Raw genomic sequence first — 22,390 nt, 5'->3', positions numbered from 1 at the left:
ATATTTATATGATTGTATCACTACAGTTATATTTATATAAATAATTGATACAATCAGTGTGTGATTTATTTTCCCAAAGTAGTAAGATTACCTCGCTTTCTTGCTCTTCCCTTAGTTCGACATGCATTATTATTATTACATGACAAGATGATCTTATCAATTTGTCTTGTCACAGATGTCAACATCATGCAATACAAAATTCCCATACCTACACTTAGGGCTTAAGTTCATTTATTGGAAAACAACTAAAAGCAATTGATAATATTCAATTGCTTGTTCCCTTGCAGTGAATTTACTTAATTTAACTATTATATTTATATGATTGCATTACTACAGTTATATTTATATAAATAACTGTTACAATCAGTGTGTGATTTGTTATTTTCCCAAAGTAGTAAGGTTAACTTGCTTTCTTGCTCTTCCCTTAGTTAGACACAATATTACCAATTACAGACCCCCCCCCCCCCACCCACTACTATTCACACATCCCTCCCCGCAACGAAACCAAGCAACAAGATGCCAGAACTACTTTCAAAACTTCACTAGACATTTGAAAAAGGCGAACATCACACCGAAACTAGTCACAAAGGTATAGTATGTTCTAAAGTCTCAATAATTAACACGTATTTGTACGAAATTAAAAGTTGTTTATGCATCTTTATTGCACGACTTTTAACACTAGTTATATCCGAAATAGGAGTTGTTAGTTCAACAAGTTTTAACTTTTCATTATATCTATAAATCGATTTAATCTAAACTAATAGTTACCGTACATGTATGAGCACATATCGTCATCTGACGTGCGATTTTCTGCAGCTTACAATAATTTCAATGCGGGTAATCTTTTTGTTAACCACTGTACAAATTTTCAAAAGGAGATTATAACATGATGTCGTAAAAAATTACTGGTACCTCGCAAAATTTGTTTCACGTAATTACGTGGACAGTTATTTTTTAAATTACAGGTATTAAACATTTATGAGATTTATTTTAAACAATGGAAATTCTGTATGATACAGAAGATCGGAGACAGGATATTTATACTTGGTCTACAGTCCTAGCTGATAGTAACCTGTATCAAACACGTGTTCCAACAGTAGGTACGCATAACAAAAAGGGTACAGTACTCAAATGCAGGTTTTTACTTCATTTTTGAAAGCTGATTTTTTTGTGGAACTAAATGTTTGTATTTAACATTTACTTCAAAGCATTCATTCGTGTATGATTATCGGTTCCTTTGTGAGGAGGAATATACAAAATTCAAGATGTGCATAAATGGGATGACAACACGATTAAGTTAAATATGCCAAACTTTCCATAGCAACTTCTGTCTCACTTCGTTTCTACCTCGCTATCTTGACAGCTGTCAGGCATCTTCGTTAACAATACAAAGCACAGTTATATTCTGCTGATGTTTTAAGTCTAATCTAATTCCTCTGCTTCTATTCTAAATTCTATTTAGTGGAACAAAAATATTACGAGAAATAGAAATTATATATAGGCCTATATTAAACCATAGTCAAAGCATTTGAACTTAAGGCGTAGAGATCACAAATTCCTACAAGGGAAGTAAATAGAATTTTAGCTATAGAAATGGATGATTTAAGAAGATCAGCTGAAACATGAGCAATAGAAATGAACATATAAAGGAAATCATGGGAATAAAGGAGAAGCCAGACTTCACAGATATCGTAGAGAAGAAAAGATTCCAATAATATGGCCATGTTGAAAGGATGTCAGAGGAAAGAATTCTTAAAATAAATAATTGATTAAATGGCGATCTTACTCGTGTTAATTGTATGTGTGTGGACAGACAGACAGATCATTCCAAACTCGGTACAAAGAACACATTAAAGCAAGCAATAACCAGAGGACACAATACATCTACATATGCCGAACACATAACTAACTAATGCCAACCACACATACAATAGCATAAATACAGACATAGAAATCCTACACATACAACCCAAAATCCAAAAACTCAACACACTACAACAATATGAAATATACAGACACACTAAAACACACCCTGATCAAATTCTCAACACACAGATCAATTTCAGAACACACACACTATTTGACACCACATTTCAACACTTTTCAACAATCGAACGCACTCACACAACAGGCAGCAAAGTTCGAGATGACGCCGAGATCTAGTAGGCTCTGAGGATGGTGTGAAGAAGCACCGAAACAGCTGTAAGCCGCACATGCTTACACAATTAACACGAGTAAGATCGCCATTTAATCAATTATTTATATTCAAGTGTTAAAAGTAGTGTACGAAAGATTCAACATGGACTTAAAATAACTGTGGACGAGTCCCCACCAGGGAGAGAGAGGAGACATCGACCAAAGACGACTTGGATGGAGGATGTAAAGGCAGCCATGATTATAAGCGTACAAGAGGACTGGAGTCTGATCAATGAACGGACAGGTGGGAATGGAGTTTGGTTTCTGGAAGATGGCGACAGTTATTGTGATACCAGAGGGGTATATACAAACAATTAGAGGTAATGACGAGTGACATTTCAAGAGATTCTATTGTGACTATCTTGCAGGCTGGATGGTGGAAATTACAAGTGCAGCCGTTAACAGTTAATATGCCTCTTACAAGCAAACATTCTGATGGGGGCAGATAAAAAAGTTAAAATTTTTTCTTCCACCATGTTAATAATGTCAATAGAAGTACTTATTGGCCACTCGACCGCAATTACGAGGCCATCCAGAAAGTGGGACCGTTTACAGAAAAAAAGCACAATGCATGAAAAGATTCATTGAAACAGATACAGCAATTGTTGCGCTATTTGTCAACATATCCCCCACTGGAATTGAGACATTTGTCATACCATGGGATCAATTTTTGTATCCTTGTGTCGTAGAAGTCAGCTGCTTGGGATCGGAGCCAGCATTTGACAGCCGTCTGCACATCTCTGTCGATCCCATGACATGATGAATGTCTCATTTTCAGTAAAGGAATATGTTGAAAAATAGCTAAACAATTGCTGTGTCTGTTCCAATAAATTTTTCCAATGAAATTGTATTTTGTTTCTGTTAGCCTGTAAGTGGTGAGGTATTTTTCTAGTCATGTAACTGGTGAGGTGGGGATTGCACTTACCCCAACTTATAAACTTGTATCGTAGCACTCAAACTGAATTTTTAATTTATATAATCAAGTACTTTTATTTGTTTTAACTAGGTTTTCTTCAAAATTAGGGAAGCAGGCAGCATAATAAGTAATGAAAAAAATATATCTCCGCACATCCACCTGCCGCAGGCTTCTTTTCTTACAATGGCTGGGGTACTCACAGCCACCACCTCGCCAATTACGTGTTAATGACCCCTGGCGAATTTGTTTTTTTATGGCCCTCCTTATTGCGGTCGAGTGGCCAAAATTTGTATAAGCACTCCTTTTGACATTATTAACATGGTGAAAGAAAAAAAATTTAACTTTTTTATCTGCCCCCATCAGAATGTTTGCTTGTTAGTTGTAATATTTTTAAATTGTATGCACTGTATTTGTAGACGAGGTTTTTAAGTGGGGAGATACACCCTTCGCTAGTATAATTTGAGACTGTATTTCAACATTTTTCCTCCTCAGATTCTATAGGACCTTCGGACATAAAAATTGGCATGATTAATATACACTATTCGTACATCACTAAGCTATTTTAATGTTTTTGTAAACCTAACAGTTTTCTAATTATGAAAACTTGTGGAGTATTTTGCTCAACTGGACAGCATTCTGATAACTCAAGAAGTATTTAAGATATTTTGATAAAACTTTGCGTGCATATATAGCTAATGTCTTTATTGTAGAATGTATAGTTTAATTTTTTTTTAATAAATTTGATTTCATACTAAATTAAAAAAGATCAATATTATTTTAAAAATAATATTTTAGAGTATGTTCTTCATATGAGAGAACTATATGTGCATGCAAAGTTTCACTGACATATCTCAAGTACTTTTGAGTTATTAGTCGAGCACTGCCTGGTTGAACAACGTATTGCACAAATTTTCATAATTAAAAAAATAACTATTAGATTTTTAAAAACATTAAAATTGCTCAGTGATGTACAGATAGTGTAGGCCTATATTAAGCATGCAAATTTTTATTCCCAAAGGACCCGTAGATTACGAGGAAAAAATGCTAAAATACACTAAATTTATACTAGTGAAAGTTGTACTTCTGCCCCTAATGTGTGTTTTCGGCCATATCTTCAAGCTTATACTCAGTGCTGTAGTTGGCGGAATGCAGTTCCATTAAAAATAATATTAGAATTCCACAGTTCCAGTATAAATAATACAGGTTAACGACTGATAAAGCAATTTAGGGGCTTCTGAAATAGCATAGTGCCAGTAAAAAAATTTTCAGCTACAGCACTGCATATACTTGAGTGCTGGAACTTATTGTATGCTGTAAATCCATGTGATGGGAGTTGAAGCAGGTACAGAATTCTCACATGGCCATTCGAAATTTCAGAAAGGAAGATCTGTAAGAATGTACAATAATAGCGAACTTTGTGACAAACTTTCGTTTACTACTGTGGTTATTTTAATTACTTACTTACTGGCTTTTAAGGAACCCGGAGGTTCATTGCCGCCCTCACATAAGCCCGCCATTGGTCCCTATCCCGAGCAAGATTAATCCAGTCCCTACCATCATATCCCACCTCCCTCAAATCCATTTTAATATTATCTTCCCATCTACGTCTCGGCCTCCCCAAAGGTCTTTTCCCCTCTGGCCTCCCAACTAACACTCTATATGCATTTCTGGATTCGCCCATACGTGCTATATGCCCTGCCCATCTCAAACGTCTGGATTTAATGTTCTTAATTATGTCAGGTGAAGGATACAATGTGTGCAGCTCTGCGTTGTGTAACTTTCTCCATTCTCCTGTAACTTCATCCCTCTTAGCCCCAAATATTTTCCTAAGAACCTTATTCTCAAAAACCCTCAATCTCTGTTCCTCTCTCAAAGTAAGATTCCAAGTTTCACAGCCATACAGAACAACCAGTAATATAACTGTTTTATAAATTCTAACTTTCAGATTTTTTGACAGCAGACTGGATGACAAAAGCTTCTCAACCGAACAATAATAGGCATTTCCCATATTTATTCTGCGTTTAATTTCCTCCCGAGTGTCATTTACATTTGTTACTCTTGCTCCAAGATATTTGAATTTTTCCACGTCTTCGAAGGATAAATCCCCAACTTTTATAGTTCCATTTCGTACAATATTCTGATCACGAGACATAATCATATACTTAGTCTTTTCGGGATTTACTTAATTATTTAGTTATTTAATTATTATAGTTATTTTAATGTCTTTACAAAATGAATAGGGAGAAAGAACATGTCACATAATGTAAATTTTATATTATATATATTTTGTTTCTTTAGGATTTTATTTACTACTCATCCTATAAAACTGTTTGGCTGTATATTCTCTTACCTGTAAATCAGTTTGCTTTCTCAGATTAGACCTGGACAAAGTCTGTGCCAGTTCTGATTGAAGCTGACATGTGATATTGGAGCCGTCGCTTGACACTGATGTCTTCTTGCCATCAGTAGTGTTTGTAGGCAGAAAATCAAAACGTGTTGGAACTCTCCTCTCTACCCCCGATGGGTATTCACCTATTGTTATGGAAACTGGTCGTTGTTTTCCAGCCTGCTTGTTGTCCCGTCGTGTTGAATCACTGTCGACATGAAAATACAAATACTTCAGTGTATTATAATTTCAGGATAAGATTGTTTTCGTCTGAATTCCTTGATAACAAAGTAACAAAGTGGTTAGTAGCATTCGGGTCCATCAAAGCATGGTTCCTTACTGTTGACATCAGTGGCGGCTTCTCAAGGAGGTTGCAGGTTTGTACAGCCCCCCCGCCCCCCAATAATGTTCCTAATCTCCTGGCTTTGTTACTTTTAAAAATATAATTTTATTTTACAATTTTCATTCATGACTATCTGCACCTGGCATCTTGTTTTGTACGTCTGCAGGAGCCTCCACGCCTCTTGGTTTGCAAAGATGTTGAAAACCTAGGGAAGGTAGTTTATAGAGATGTTCGGCTAATGCGGGGACAGGGGAACTAGAGGCGTGGTCTACTGCTTTCCTTATTGAGAACGGTTTGTCGCACTCCCTGGCATGGACACCAACGTCAGCGCAGAAGAAACTAAATTCACTGGGAAAGTATCTGTTTCAACTAGACATTTGTCCGAAGTAATAAGCATGAAAAATGTATTCATTCGGCTTGTGCAAGGAACAGTCGCATATTTCGCATATTACTTTCACAATCTACATGCACACAAACGGCACAATACATAAAGGAGCTTGTATTTTGTTTTAAAGTTCTAAGAGTTGTCGTTCTGACAATAAGTGCTGCTATCTCCCGACAGCCTACGAAAGCTGTATTTGAATTTTATGAACGAAAACGTTACACTTGGAACTTGGTAGCATTCTGATGACGTTTCTGTGCTAAAATGTTTTTCATGAGGGTAAATCGCAATAAAGAGAGCTCCACCCACGACCCCTTCCACTTTTGGACTTTCTGTATAAATAGGCATGCCTGTATTTAGTCATTTTACTTATTAATTGCGTATAAATTAGCTTTATATGTATACGCCCTCAGGTATACACGGTTTTAAACTTTAAAGTAAAGTATGTTTAACTCCTCTTCGATATCCATTGTGCACCACCATATTTTCAAACCACCAGCCGCCACTATTTGACATGTTACTCAGTTAAATTTGTTATCATTGTGTTTAAGTTACAACGTTCACTGTTGAGTTATACTGTGACATTAGTACAACAACAGCTTCTATGCACGATATTTATTTAAAAACGAACTCTTGCAGAAACAGCAGCAAGCGATTTGCAAGAAAATATCCTGGCAATCCTAAGTTCTGGGTACAGAAACTGTTTCTCAACTTGCTAAAAAGTTACACAAAAAGATCTCTTAACAACAAAAAAAACCTGTTATCAGGGAAGAAAAATGAGATAAAATAGTTGAACGACTGGAGCATACCCAATTCTACACTTGGAGTAAAATAATTGATTTAGAGAATGAGGTTTCGTAAATCCCGAGATTTAAAATACGATTTAAAAAAAAAAAAAAAAAACGAATAAACGAAAAATGTATAACTGAAATCAATTAACAAGAAAAGTATAGAAGTTTTGCTGGAACATTGGGAGGGGGGATGGGGGGGGTAAAAGTGAAAAACCCATAAATGCGAAACGTATAAAAGAAATTTTACTGTATCAAATTATCCTTTCTGTAACAAAATGGTTACATTGTGCACTATAATTTTAATCAGCACATTTTGAACCATGCAAGAGTTGCTGAACTGAATTGTGAATTGAAGCACTGGTAATCCTGGTTGTCCCAACTGACTTTAGTTGAGGAGAATGGTCCAGGATTGGGGGTAAGCACACGTGGAAAATACAGTCCATTGCTTGATGTTGATCCACCAGTTCGAAATGCACTCCAGTTTATTTGCAACTGTTTCACAATTGAAACTGTTTCAGTACGAAACAGTTTCGTGAAATAACCTGTTCCAAATGGTGTTACACTGCTCCAGTGGTCACTTCAACTTTCCACATGGTTCCAAGAGATAAACAGTTCAATTTCTGAACAGTTTCCCTCCTCTTTGCTGTCTGCAAAGGCCATGTGTAGTGCTATCGTCAACCTCCAATCGAAAGTAGATATAATAGATTTTCTACACGACCTTCGTGCAACAGTATATGTAGTACTGCGCAATTTATTTGTACGAATCAAATTCCCTAATAAATCCGATATGAATAATTATTAGCTGCCCATTGATGGAAAATATGTTTATGGTGCATGTCGTGGTATTAATTAATATACCACCATAGAGTTAGTATAATACTTACTCTATGCAAAAAATATCGGATAATGTCTTATCGTTATTAAACGATCCTAGGGTTATTTTTTTACTAAAATCGATTCATTTTTAATTTAGTTGTAATTATTTACTGTACTCTTTAACAGTAACCTACGAAAAATGACTTTCGTCGTCATAATACACTGAACAGCTGATCTAAGACGATTCAAGGGCTTTGAAACAGATGAGAAGTTGAAACAGTTGGAACACTTGGAATAGTTGGCACTGACGTAAACATATTCATATGAAACTGTTATTTTGGAACACCTTCGTTCATGAAACAGTTACAGTTAAAACTGTTTCTTAAAAAGAACATCTCTAATGTTGACTCCATTTTCCAGATTGTAACGTGAGCTATAGCACAGACATGGAACAGAGTCTGATAGCCTTAAATGCTACTAACCACAATGTACTTACATAAACAATAGCAAAGAATTATTGTTGCTCAATTGTTTGGAGTAGCCAGACATAACACGTCCAACAGAGTAGGTGATTCTTCTCATCAGACCTACCTGTACTGATGATGGAATCTGTATGTAGTTTCTAAACATTGGAAATGTTACATTCCAGAACACAGTGAAATACCCAAAGTCTATTTCTGAATACTAAGTTTATATACAGATCCGTACCTACGGACGGCGCTGGGTCCAAGACAGCAAATCCATAGGGTGGTAAAATTTTGAGAAAAGAAAAACAAAGAAGCTAAAAATAAATTTTCGATATTTTTCTACTTCGCAGATGCCTGCTTTAGATAACAGCATACTGGTCTGTTAAACTGTTGATAATGCCACAATTTTTTTTTTTGTATAATTGCTATCATATAATATTTGCGTAAGTAAGTTGGTGTGGAGTGCAAAATTCTTTCGGGCCCATATTAGTATACACAGCACAAAGTGCTTACCTTGGGTTCTGAGGCTTTGTCTTGTTCCTTACTGGAACAAAATAAGTTTCAGGTGGTTTTGGCTTCGTAGAATGTGGATTTGTAAGCGTGAAGGATTCTATAGACTGCATCTCCACACTATCAGAGTTTTTCGCAGCTGTTTGACTAGGAGGCGTAGAAGTTTTGGTGGAGCTTGCTGAAACTCTGCTCTGTGGATTGAGCAATGGCTTGGCATTTGTATTTACATGGGAATAAGATGATGAATTGTGGTTCAACGAAGGCTTTACAGGGGAGGAATTATGAGACACGGGAGGTTTCTTGTTCACAATAATGAGTGAAGCTGAGGGAGAAGACATTGATGAAGAAGAACTTGTGTCGTAGTCGGGTGTTGGGCAAGATGGTGGCCGCCCATTAAGTGATGCTTTGCCTGATGATGCAAATGATAAAGCCGGTGAAGATGGTTTCCATGGTGAACCTGAGCTTTCGGATTCACTTGTTGGCATCTGAAAAAGAAATTAAAATACATTTGATGCTAATGATTATTAATAATAATAATAATAATAATAATAATAATAATAATAATAATAATAATAATAACAATAATCATCATCATCATTATAACCACCATAATAACAAAAAGTGTTGCGAAGTCTATTACTTGATTACTCTTTCTTTTATTTAATTTTTGGTAATTTTATTGCAGGTATAATTTTAATAGACTAATAGACCTATAATATAGTCTCCATCATCGTAGTTAATCTGATCCACAAAACTGTGATGGTTATCGAAATAATGACAATCAAACCCTTTAAACCTAATTTGCAATATTCATTCCAAAAATAAAAAGATCGGTACCACATATAAACATATTTTTACTATAATTTCATCAGGAACTTTCATAACTTTTAATTGTTCCAGAAACTGCCAGTTTTGCTAGTATATTATTTTACGAGTATATTATAAGTATAAGGTGCTTAGGAAAATATTTGGGGCTAAGCGGGATGAAGTTACAGGAGAATGGAGAAAGTTACACAACACAGAACTGCACGCATTGTATTCTTCACCTGACATAATTAGGAACTTGAAATCCAGACGTTTGAGATGGGCAGGGCATGTAGCACGTATGGGCGAATCCAGAAATGCATATAGAGTGTTAGTTGGGAGACCGGAGGGAAAAAGACCTTTAGGGAGGCCGAGACGTAGATGGGAGGATAATATTAAAATGGATTTGAGGGAGGTGGGGTATGATGATAGAGACTGGATTAATCTTGCACAGGATAGGGACCGCTGGCGGGCTTATGTGAGGGCGGCAATGAACCTTCGGGTTCCTTAAAAGCCATTTGCAAGTAAGTAAGTAAGTAAATAATAATAATAACAACAATAATAATAACAATAATCATCATCATCATTATAACCACCATAATAACAAAAAGTGTTGCGAAGTCTATTACTTGATTACTCTTTCTTTTATTTAATTTTTGGTAATTTTATTGCAGGTATAATTTTAATAGACTAATAGACCTATAATATAGTCTCCATCATCGTAGTTAATCTGATCCACAAAACTGTGATGGTTATCGAAATAATGACAATCAAACCCTTTAAACCTAATTTGCAATATTCATTCCAAAAATAAAAAGATCGGTACCACATATAAACATATTTTTACTATAATTTCATCAGGAACTTTCATAACTTTTAATTGTTCCAGAAACTGCCAGTTTTGCTAGTATATTATTTTACGAGTATATTATTTTTTGCATAATTATTGGTGAATGTAGAGTATCCAACGCCCACTGAACGAATGTTTCACTTTTATCACTGCCAATGTTGCGCTATAATCATATATGCAAGGTAGGCTATAACTAAAACCTAAACTAACCAAACCTAACCTGTCAAAGAAGCAACAAGTTATACTAAATACGTGTAAAATTGGCCTATGTCTCTATAGTGGGCGGGACATAAGTAACATTGACCTAATTATTTATTGTTCTAATTATTGTACGAGAAATTTTCTAACCACAGATTTTTTACTTACAAATGGCTTTTAAAGAACCAGGAGGTTCAATGCCGCTCTACTCACTTGGTTACTGATAGTCTTTTTCTTAGTTCTCCAATTACCAAATAATGGTCAGAATAATTAGTCTCCCCCCCCCCCCCCGAAGGTTCGAATGTCTACTTTACTAGTACATCTTCGTTTATCCATCAATATGTGTTCTATTTGATTGTGTGTCAGTCCATCTGGAGTAGTCCAAGTATATTTATGTATATCCTAATGCGGGAATGTTGTAGACAATTATATTTTTTGATGTGGCAAAGTTGACTAACCTAACTCCATTATCATTACTAGTTAGGCTACGTGTAGGCTCTCTTTTCCAATAGTCGGTTTAAAAATATCATCCCATCCTACTTTAGTATTGAAATCCCCCAATAAAATTTTCATGTGATATCTAGATAACTGATCAAAATTGTGTTCCAATTCCTAATAGAACCTATCCTTTATATGGTCGTCTATTTCTTCTGTAGAGCAGTGAGCATACGGTATATAACTATGATATCGCTCCATCTATCCTTAAGCACTAATACAATAAACTGTCACTGATAAATTCTACATTTTTTTTACTGTTGATTTTATTCTTTTATGAATAAAGAATCTTGTACCTAATTGGTGATTGTTGTTTTCTTTCTCATACTACAAGTAATCTCCTATTTGTAATATGCCATTCCCGTCTAAACTAACCTCCTGTACTCGCACAAAGTCTATTCTATATCTAGCTAGTTCTTTTGCTACTAATGTTACCCTTCCTGTTCTATAAAGACTAGTGACATTTCAAGTATTAAATCTCATAACCTTATTCCTTTGCTGTGGTCATACGCTAGAATCAGTCCCATTCTGAGGCTTATGTTGGAGTTTGTAACAAGCTGTTCTTTTACCTGCTTATTCAATATATTCACAGCTACCCTATCACTAAAATTCATTAAAGAGCAATGCCACTGTATTGGGCCCATTATTTTTGACGATGTCTGCAATTTATTTAGTTTTTTATTTATTTTATTATTATTATTATATTATATTATTATTATTACTAATTTATTTTTTGCTTTCGATGCTCCATTACATGTGATTAACGTGATAATCTAATTGGCACATCATACAAAATAAATTATTTGTGTAACTACTGACAAAGCAGGAAGACGTAACTAGTATAAATGAATTATGCAGGTTACCATACATTTTTGCGCGTGGTCCCAGGATTTATTGCGTGCTTTTGGAATTCTGTTCATTGGTAGTATACTCAACTGGAAATAATTTTGTTGCACTTGTTAAGAAACTTTCTTGTACTTTGCTTATAATTGTTAATTTAGTATAGTTTTATAATATTTTTATGATTCAATTATGTTTAAATTATTTGTGTAACTACTGACAAAGCAGGAAGACGTAACTAGTATAAATGAATTATGCAGGTTACCATACATTTTTGCGCGTGGTCCCAGGATTTATTGCGTGCTTTTGGAATTCTGTTCATTGATAGTACACTTCAACTGGAAATAACTTTGTTGCACTTATTAAGAAACTTTCTTATACTTTGCTTATAATTGTTAATTTAGTATAGTTTTATAATATTTTTATGATTCAATTATGTTTAAATTACCAGCTTTAACGTAATAAATGACATATAGTAAGCAATTTCATTAACATTTTCAGGAATTTCGAAAACCTTATGTATTTCTAACAAAAAAAAAAAAATGAACGTGATGAAACGAGGGTTTTGCGACTATAGTGGAGAGCTTAAAAATATAAATAGTTTCTCTGAAGCAGACATGAAACATACAGTACAATTACAGATTAGTTCGGTAACTATTCAAGACAAAGCTTCTTTTTTCATTTTAGTCATTGGTAGATCTGGACGTTGACTTTCAGGAACTGATAAAGCAGAAGGCTAGCATGATGTCGACAGTGTTATGCAATCTTTTGTAACTCGTGTGAAGGTAAACTCGAAAAATTGTAGACCAACATGCAGACAAGTGTTTCGCATTAAGATACTTGTTTTAAATAACTTATATTCTTTTCATTTAAAACTACGAGGAAAGCCCCATAGCCAAGTTGCCAGACAGGTCTGATAAGTGTGAAGTACATACATTCTTACACTGCAAGTTCTGATTTATGCAAAACTGTACGTTTCAATTTAATCCATTTTGAATCTTGCATACACTACTTTTAACACTTGAATATAAGTAATTGATTAACTAGCGGCCTTACTCGTGTTAATTATGTAAGTCTGTGCAGCTAACAGCTGTAAGCCGCATAGACTTACGTAATTAACACGAGTAAGTCCACTAGTTAATCAATTACTTAGTTTCAATTTAATCGATGTGATGTCTGAATTTCTTATCAACTGTAGACAAATAATACATTCAGCTCAGTATCAAAACCGAGTCCGAAGTATCTGTCTGAGATACTGGAACATTAACTCCTCAAGAATCTTTCATTTTCCTCACCAAAACAAAAACAAGTCACACTGTCACAGACTATATTAAATATTATAGGTCACATTTTAGGCAACAACATTCTAATGAGCTTAACGACATACGGTAATTCTCAAAATTAGGCATTATTTATTTTCCAAAATCTCACCAATGTGTATTTTTCTGAACCAAGAATTCATTTCAATATTTTTTTGATTACCACTTCAAAATATCAAACAAACTGCTGTTACTGCAACCTAATATATAATATATGTATCAAAAGTAAGAACTCATGATGATAGCTACAATGGTAATAAATCATTACTATTAATAATGATGATTAATGTTGACGATTATGAAGAATTGTTTCACGTGCAATATACAGTAGAACTTCTATTATCCTTGGTAATGAAGGGGGGAGGGGCTGAATGGTTAATCGAAAAAATCGGATAATCCGTACCATAAAAGATTTTCGTAAATTTAGTGAATAATATTTACACTTTCGTAATTTTCTCCATAGTCTTTTATTTAACACGCTTGATAGTGAATCAGAAGGTCATTGATTTAAATTTGGTTGCCAACGACGGGTTTATAAATACCAAGGAAACTCCTTGTAATGGAGGTGGAGGTCTCGTGTTGCAGATTTACATACTTTATACACTCCAGTCTCCTATTCTGATGCGAGATGAGCCACAGTTTCTCTTTCCCCAAACCACTCAATTATTTACACTTATTTTTCAATACTTAGCACAATAAGATTTCTTTTGACACCCATAGAAGACATTTTAAGTAGAAATTATACAGTACGACAATTCGAACAGTAGATCATACTGTGTAAAGAAAAAGGGTTGTAATAGCACACTCTAGAAAAAATAACATGCTAATATAGTGTACAGTACTTCATATATTTCTGTATAAAAAAAGCAAGAGAAAGACAGACGGATAATCCACCAATCGGTTAACAGAGTGACGGATAATCGGGATTCTACTGTAATTTACTTTTTTTACTTGGTAAACCTGTAACTTGACTTTAAATGTTTACAGGGCAAAGAAATGAAATAATGCAAACTGGTAACTTACAGGAGGTGGGGGTGGCGGCACATCCGTGCTTCTCCTCGTAACGATGGTCACTTCTCTGACGTCACTCACACCTTGTCGGTCCCGGAAACTGTGCTCATTTGTGGTTACAAGCGTTGTCTGATGAGATACTTTCTCCTCCTTGTTCTCATTTTGTGCTCGCTTTGTTTTGAACGATTCACGTTCCTGAAACAATAGGAATGTCCACAATATGCTGATATGTATCATTCGTAATAAATTACAGATTAAGTTCAGACTATGATAAGGATCGTGATTATTTTACCATTTCTTTAATACTTTTTTCCTTATACAACGAGGAAAAACAGACGCCTAATATAAGAGGAAGAAAAATGAGTGGAATAGGTGTAGGATAAGAAATATAGTGACAATAATATTGGATATTGGTGGAAATGATCGTGGTAGTGGTACTGCATGTTGGTGGTGGTTGTTGTAGAATAGTAGTCCCACTGATTTGGGTGGTAGTGGTTCTGGTGCTGCTGCTGCTGATGATGATGATGATGATGATGGTGATGGTGGTGTAGTAGTAGTAGTAGTAGTAGTAGTAGTAGTAGTAGTAGTAGTAGTAATAATAATAATAATAATAATAATAATAATAATAATAATAATAATAAAATAGATGAGGGAATGATATTAAAATATATATGGATCCTATGGTGAAAGGAAGGCAGAAAACAGGAAAGATTGGAGAATGCTGGGTTTGTAGTGAAAGATCTGCTATTCGGCAGAAAAATATGAATTAATAATAATAATAATAATAATAATAATAATAATAAAACAGATGAGGGAATGATATTAAAATATATATGTATCCTATGGAGAGGGTGAAAGGAAGGCAGAAAATAGGAAAGATTGGAGAATGCTGAGTTTGTAGTGAAAGATCTGCTATTCGGCAGATAAATATGAATTAATAATAATAATAATAATAATAATAATAATAATAATAGTAATAATAGTAATAATAATAATAATAATAATAATAATAAAACAGATGAGGGAATGATATTAAAATATATATGGATCCTATGGAGAGGGTGAAAGGAAGGCAGAAAATAGGAAAGATTGGAGAATGCTGAGTTTGTAGTGAAAGATCTGCTATTCGGCAGATAAATATGAATTAATAATAATAATAATAATAATAATAATAATAATAATAATAATAATAATAATAATAATAATAATAAAACAGATGAGGGAATGATATTAAAATATATATGGATCCTATGGAGAGGGTGAAAGGAAGGCAGAAAATAGGAAAGATTGGAGAATGCTGGGTTTGTAGTGAAAGATCTGCTATTCGGCAGAAAAATATGAATTAATAATAATAATAATAATAATAATAATAATAATAATAATAATAATAATAATAACAACAACAACAACAATAACACCAACAGATGAGGGAACGACATTAATGTAAATGGATCATTTGCGGAGGCTAAGAGGAAGGCAGAAAATAGGAAAAATTGGAGAATGTTAGGTTTGCAGTGAAAGATCTGCCCCTGGGCAGAAAGCTATGAATTAATAATAATAATAATAATAATAATAATAATAATAATAATAATAATAATAATAATACTTACTGGCTTTTAAGGAACCTGGAGATTCATTGCTGCCCTCACATAAGCCCGCCACTGGTCCCTATCCTGAGCAAGATTAATCCATTCTCTATCATCATATCCCACCACCCTCAAATCCATTTTAATATTATCTTCCCATCTACGTCTCCGCCTCCCTAAAGGTCTTTTTCCCTCCGGCCTCCCAACTAACACTCTATATGCATTTCTGGATTCGCCCATACGTGCTACATGCCCTGCCCATCTCAAACGTCTGGATTTAATGTTTCTAATTATGTCAGGTGAAGAATACAATGCGTGCAGTTCTGTGTTGTGTAACTTTCTCCATTCTCCTGTAACTTCATCCCTCTTAGCCCCAAATATTTTCCTAAGCACCTTATTCTCAAACACCCTTAATCTCTGTTCCTCTCTCAAAGTGAGAGTCCAAGTTTTATAACCACACAGAACAACCGGTAATATAACTGTTTTATAAATTCTAACTTTCAGATTTTTCGACAGCAGTCTTGATTATAAAAAATTTTCTCAACCGAATAATAACAGGCATTTCCCATATTTATTCTGTGTTTAATTTCCTCCCGAGTATCATTTATATTTGTTACTGTTGCTCCCAGATATTTGAACATCTCCTTCTCTTCAAAAGATAAATTTCCAATTTTTATATTTCCATTTCGTACAATATTCTCGTCACTAGACATAATCATATACTTTGTCTTTTCGGGATTTACTTCCAAACCTATCTCTTTACTTGCTTCCAGTAAAGTTCCCGTGTTTTCCCTAATCGTTTGTGGATTTTCTCCTAACATATTCACGTCATCCGCATAGACAAGCAGCTGATGTACCCGTTCGAATAATAATAATAATAATAATAATAATAATAATAATAATAATAATAATAATAATAATAATAACAACAGATGTTGTTTAGCCAACTGTCCGAAGACAGGTCTGAACCTCACGAGTGATGCCAAGAAGGCACCACTTATGAGACGACTAGGCCAGGCGATCTGAGGTAGGGTGGTCAGTTCCTTTCCCTCAATAACAGATGAAGGACGACATTAACGTATATGGATCATATGCGGAGGCTAAAAGAAAGACAGAAAATAGAAAAGACTTGAGAATGCCGAGTTTGCAGTGAAACAGTGAAAGACCTGCCCTGGGACAGAAAACTATGAATTAATAATAATAATAATAATAATAATAATAATAATAATAATAATAATAATAATGTCCAGCGCCGAAAGTTACACAGCATTTGTTCTTAATCAGAGCTGGAAATGGACATTTTCACGAACTGGAACGCTCTGTTATTTTTTTGAAGACGGCCGTGTTGATTACGATAGAAACGGAATTAATGACCAATGAGATGACGCCGAGTCTTACCACACTAATGAATTTAATTTAATTGAATTTCGGGAGGGGGAGTACTGCGAACTAAAAGATCTATTGCGCAAACCCTCCCGCGTATTCCCAACCCGCACCGGCTGATTACACTAAGTCTCGTTGTGTGCCCAAGTTTCAAGCAGGCAACCCCACTCATCCCTAGACCAGCCCTTCGGTGTTTCGGCGAATACTAAAGAATGATGACGGAATGCGAGAAGGCCGAGAAAAAACCCAACTGCGACCTCGTCCGTAACAGGTGTCACTATGAAAAATTCCAGGCCAGACCGGGATTCGAATTCGGACCTCCTGCGTGACAGGCCGAAATACTTATATACACAGCAATTCATATAAAAATTAAACACGTTTTCGAAAATTTTTATCCTTTTATCAAATTTACACAGGCAGAAGACACGAATGATTTGTCACTTCATTCAGATGAAAAAAAAATTGACTGAATAAAGTGCACACACACTCCTGAATAATTTTCTTCGAAGCTTTTTTTTTTTTGTAATAAATTGAAGCTATGCAAGTGAAAAATATTGATATACACTTATTCTGCATGTTGATTAACAGACGTATCTAAGTTATTAATACCAAATTAAAATTAATCGGAATGGATCATAGCCATTTTTCACGAAACAGAATGGAAAGGTTCCTGAAATTCACGAACCAGAGTCCATTTCGAGCCCTGCTCTTAATGGGTTGAAGGAAAATCTCGGAAAAAACTTAACCAGATAAATTGTCCCAACCAGGATTTGAACCTGGGCCCACTCATTTCTCGGTCAGACATTTATTTATTTTGCTAATAATTGTAACATAAAATATAATATAAATAGAAAGAGTAGAACTCGTCTCAGGGGCGGATTCCTGAATTGAAATTAAGTAATATATAACACAATTTGTCTTGTGTCTACTACACAATAAGAATATATAAATTTAAATTTATAATTTTTCAATTTTTATAAAATCCATACATAACTTTTTAAATATAATACTATAACTATTAGAATTGACAAGATTAGGATATTTAAATACAAATTTGTTATATATTCTTGGGTCTAAATTACTACTATGATTAAATACTGTAGCAGTGTTGCATTTTGGTTCAAATAATCTTAACCATTATTCCATAGCGGTGGACGCCATTTAATTTTAATCTATGACAAGAAACATGAGTCTGTACAATATATATTTTTTTTTCAACTTTAATCCAGTTATTTAGTAGGCCTATCTACGCGTATGGTTTTACACTATATAGAACTGAAGTTCGGCCAGAAATAAGATTTTTTTTGTGAATAAAGGAACTGTAGGGCAGGCTTACTGTGAGTACTTAAGTTTTCCCTTTCATACACCGTACTGTGGTAATAGTTTCATCGCCCCTCATTCGCTTATATAGTTTAAACGTAAAGTTAAATACAGAATTATGATAAAACGTTGTCATAGGTTAAATAAAATCTCTTCTTTTGACACACTTTGCATATGTTAAGGTAAAAAATTGTAAGATGCGTATGTACTTAAATAAAACAAATATAAAATAATCATATTCACTCACCATATACGTTTGCACTATAACAGTGGGCGGTTTTGTTTTTCTGAGAGTTCTATTCATTGCGGATACGGTATGGTAGCACGATATTACCCCTCTTTCTTCTTACGACTCACTCTAACTGCCAGCTCATATGCAAGCCTCAAGGACAATTATCGTCCATAAACTTGGTCTACTGTTTGCATTTTAAACAACTTGAGTATGTAGATAAAAATAAGCCATAACTTAAGTTTTATCACTACAGCCACGCTAAGCAGAGCGTTTGCTGGCTACACCTGAGATTCTAGCAGGCACTACTATCACTCGGGAAACGAAAGCGAAGCTACAAGCCTCTTTCATGAACTTTCAAAATCTTTGGAATAAAAATATCGCTGAATGAAGTAGCGAATAATGTGGTTAACTTTGTATGTTTAGTTTAAGTACTGCAATAAATCAGAGCTATTCACGCACAATTACAAGGATCTAAAATGAATGCAAATGGTTAACTAATTCTTCTGTATTGATAGAAGACAATACACACAATGAGCAGCACTCAAATTACTCATGTTTTCTTATTGAAAGTGACGTACTCTTATCTTAGGTATAAAGATAAAACATGTTCTACGTATAAATAGAGCGAAGTCACTGTTATCAGGTATAGGCCTTTATCTCCAAATTTAACCTCTGAAGACGTCAGAAATAACCCGTGTAGCCTATCTACTTGTGACAATTGTATCAAAAACTGGTTGCTTTATGTTAATTCTAAGAACTGGAAACTTAACAAAATCCATTTTTGAATACTTATTTCACATTTATTTCTTAATATTTCAGTAACATTCTTGTGATAATTATGGATGTTTTTAAACCTTTTTTTTTATAATTTCAGGGGATATACAATTTAAAATGTTGATTTTATTTGCCCCTAAGTACAGAGCGATCCAAAAATCGCTCACATCTTAATAATACGTTCACATAAGATGAATTTATTACGTTTACTTACATCAGTTTTCACATGAGTTACATCATTTTTCACAATATATGCTGAAAATGGTAGCCCCGTTCAGTAATGTATGTACGAACTCTTTTTACCATGTTTGCGGCCACTTTTTTTTTTTTTTTTTTTTTTTTGAGTACGTGTACACTGATGTTGTTAATCTCCGTTGTTATATTCCTCTTTAGTTCCTCCAAAGTGTGCGGCCTGTTTTTGTATACCCTTCCTTTAAGATAACTCCACAGGAATAAATCTGGGGACTTAAAATCGGGGGAACGTGGGGGCCACAATCCTTGAGAAATGATACGCTCACCAAAAAAACTCGCATAAAAACTGCATGGTTTCATTAGATGTGTGACATGTGGTACTGTCCTGCTGGAACCAACAATCACGTTCATCATAGTCAAGAAGCGCAATAAACTGTGTAATGATGTCTATGTACACAACACTGGCCGAATTGTTAGGCACTGCCACATCCAGATAATTCCTATCAAATTCGTGTACAACATATGTACAGTATAAGAACGACTGCAAAAATAATGTTCAACAATGAAAACTCGTTGCTCTTGGGAAAAAGACATGTTTGACGAGCAATAAACAAAGGGCTACTGCAAGAGTCAGTGTATACATACACATCACAATGACGTCTAGATATGTTGGTGTTAAGGGGATGCGCTACTGAAAAATGACAGTTTTTGAAGAAATGTCATGTTTTTCTAAATTCCAATGCTCCATTACCACAACCTGTGTTTCAGCTATAATATGCACTATAAAAACATAGAAAACTCTTGTTTTAGATTCCAAAAAACGGTTTCCAAAAATAAACGTGTTATTTTCAAATTTTATTTTTAAAAGAGTTATTTCTTGACTTAGATCATTGAAATTTTCCTGATTAATTCATAATCATGATCATAATATGCTGTTAAAATTTCAATACATTATCTCTTAAAATGTAGAAATTAGAAAATTCAGTAGCGCATCCCCTTAAAACCCATCATGTATCTAGCGATAGCCGATAGCCGATAGCACTTTCCAACTGTACTACTCATATAGACACTATAATTTTAATGTGCGCGACTTTTGGATCGCTCTGTATAATCAAATAAGACTTTCTAGACTTTGCTAAACTGGCAGTGTCGAATTCCATTTCTGAGAGGGATGAATTCACACGAAGGCTATGGATTGAAACCCAAATGTAACATCTCTGTTTCAGTTAGGTTATTCTCGAAAGAAGTATTAAATAAAAATCTGAGATCAGCCTTGTGGAGTAACACGCTGAGAGGGGAAGTAAGTTTTTTCCCCTTCTTTCTGTTTTACAAGCAAAACTAGTTACTTCACTGCCACGGAATTGTAGTTTCATTATTGGCGGAATTCATATCTTTACTCAATCACAATTTCGGTTCATATTTCAAGGAATAAAACAGTGAGTACAAAATAAACGGTTTTATGTTTTTTTTTAATCAGGAGGACTTCGTCTCTTTTTAATAAATAGGCCTACTAATAAAAGAAATAACTAAATTATTATCTTAAACTACAATTGGCAATTCAAGTGCACTGAAACAAAATACTTATCCGTATTTAGTCCTATTTAAATACATTATTCAGTTTACTCCAGGACTGGGCGTCGGAAGCGGAACCAGTCTCTAAACGGGGACGCTTAATATTCATCCGTAACTGAATCAACGCTGCGCGGTGTTCGGCGGGGAAGAAAGGGGATGAAGAGAAATCATATGGCTCCCCGCGAGAGAGTAGAATCCGCTCTTGCTGCCCAGACCTGGTTTACTCAAACTCACTTGAGGGTGGAAGAATCTGTTTATATGTTTGGTTCAAAAGATATCAGTTAGTCTGAGAAGCCAAACTAGATAAAAATCTGTCAGGGTTGAACGAATATCATAAGATCCAACAATTCTTCATACTTATTTACTTATGGCTTTTAGAGAACCCGGAGGTTCATTGCCACTCTCACATAAGCCCGCCATCGGTCCCTATCTTGAGCAAGATTAATCCAGTATCTACCATCATATCCTATCTCCCTCAAATTCATTTTAATATTATCCTCCCATCTACGTCTCGGCCTCTCCAATAGTAAGTAAGTAAATATCATATGGTCACTATGCCCTCCCATCACGATATTTAGATGCGCCACTGTACGCAATATTAGGCCTACTGTTTCCAAGTTAAAGCAGGGTAGAGGAAGACTTCAAGCTACATGAAATCGAGTAGTTCCTAAACGTTTGAATTTTCATATTTCAACACGTCAGAACACGTTAGAACACGTCAAAGCTGCATCGAAATATACAAATAGTCAACACAGTTGTCATCATCATGATCATCATCAACATCCACTTACCTATTATCCTTTGTGGTTCTGAATTGGTTGTTTATGCTATGACCTTTTTCAGCACATGACACCTTTCAACTTGTATTCTATTATTTAATTACTTATCTGTTGTTTTCGCATGTAGGCCTATTGTACGATAGCACTAAAGCGAAAGTGTGTATTTTCCAACGTTCCTAAATGCTCGTAAATCCCTTTTGTGATAAAACCGACATTGATAAAGTTTTT

The 22,390-nt window shown here is 34.7% G+C and overlaps 1 protein-coding gene across 3 annotated transcripts in view; it reads right to left on the bottom strand.

Annotated features, from left to right (window-relative positions):
- LOC138694855 (harmonin) overlaps window positions 1–22,390 on the bottom strand; it is a 521,763-nt gene that overhangs the window by 7,929 nt on the left and 491,444 nt on the right. For all 3 annotated transcript variants that reach the window (XM_069818984.1, XM_069818985.1, XM_069818986.1), the window contains 3 exons: window positions 14,337–14,519; window positions 8,811–9,292; window positions 5,463–5,706 (listed from right to left, as the gene is read on the bottom strand). In XM_069818984.1, the coding sequence (XP_069675085.1) occupies window positions 5,463–5,706; window positions 8,811–9,292; window positions 14,337–14,519 (909 nt within the window). The remainder of the gene's footprint in view (window positions 1–5,462; window positions 5,707–8,810; window positions 9,293–14,336; window positions 14,520–22,390) is intronic.

Source organism: Periplaneta americana, chromosome 2 (genome assembly GCF_040183065.1).
Source record: "Periplaneta americana isolate PAMFEO1 chromosome 2, P.americana_PAMFEO1_priV1, whole genome shotgun sequence".
Lineage (NCBI taxonomy): Eukaryota > Metazoa > Arthropoda > Insecta > Blattodea > Blattidae > Periplaneta > Periplaneta americana.
This window is presented reverse-complemented; position numbering and strand designations above follow the sequence as displayed.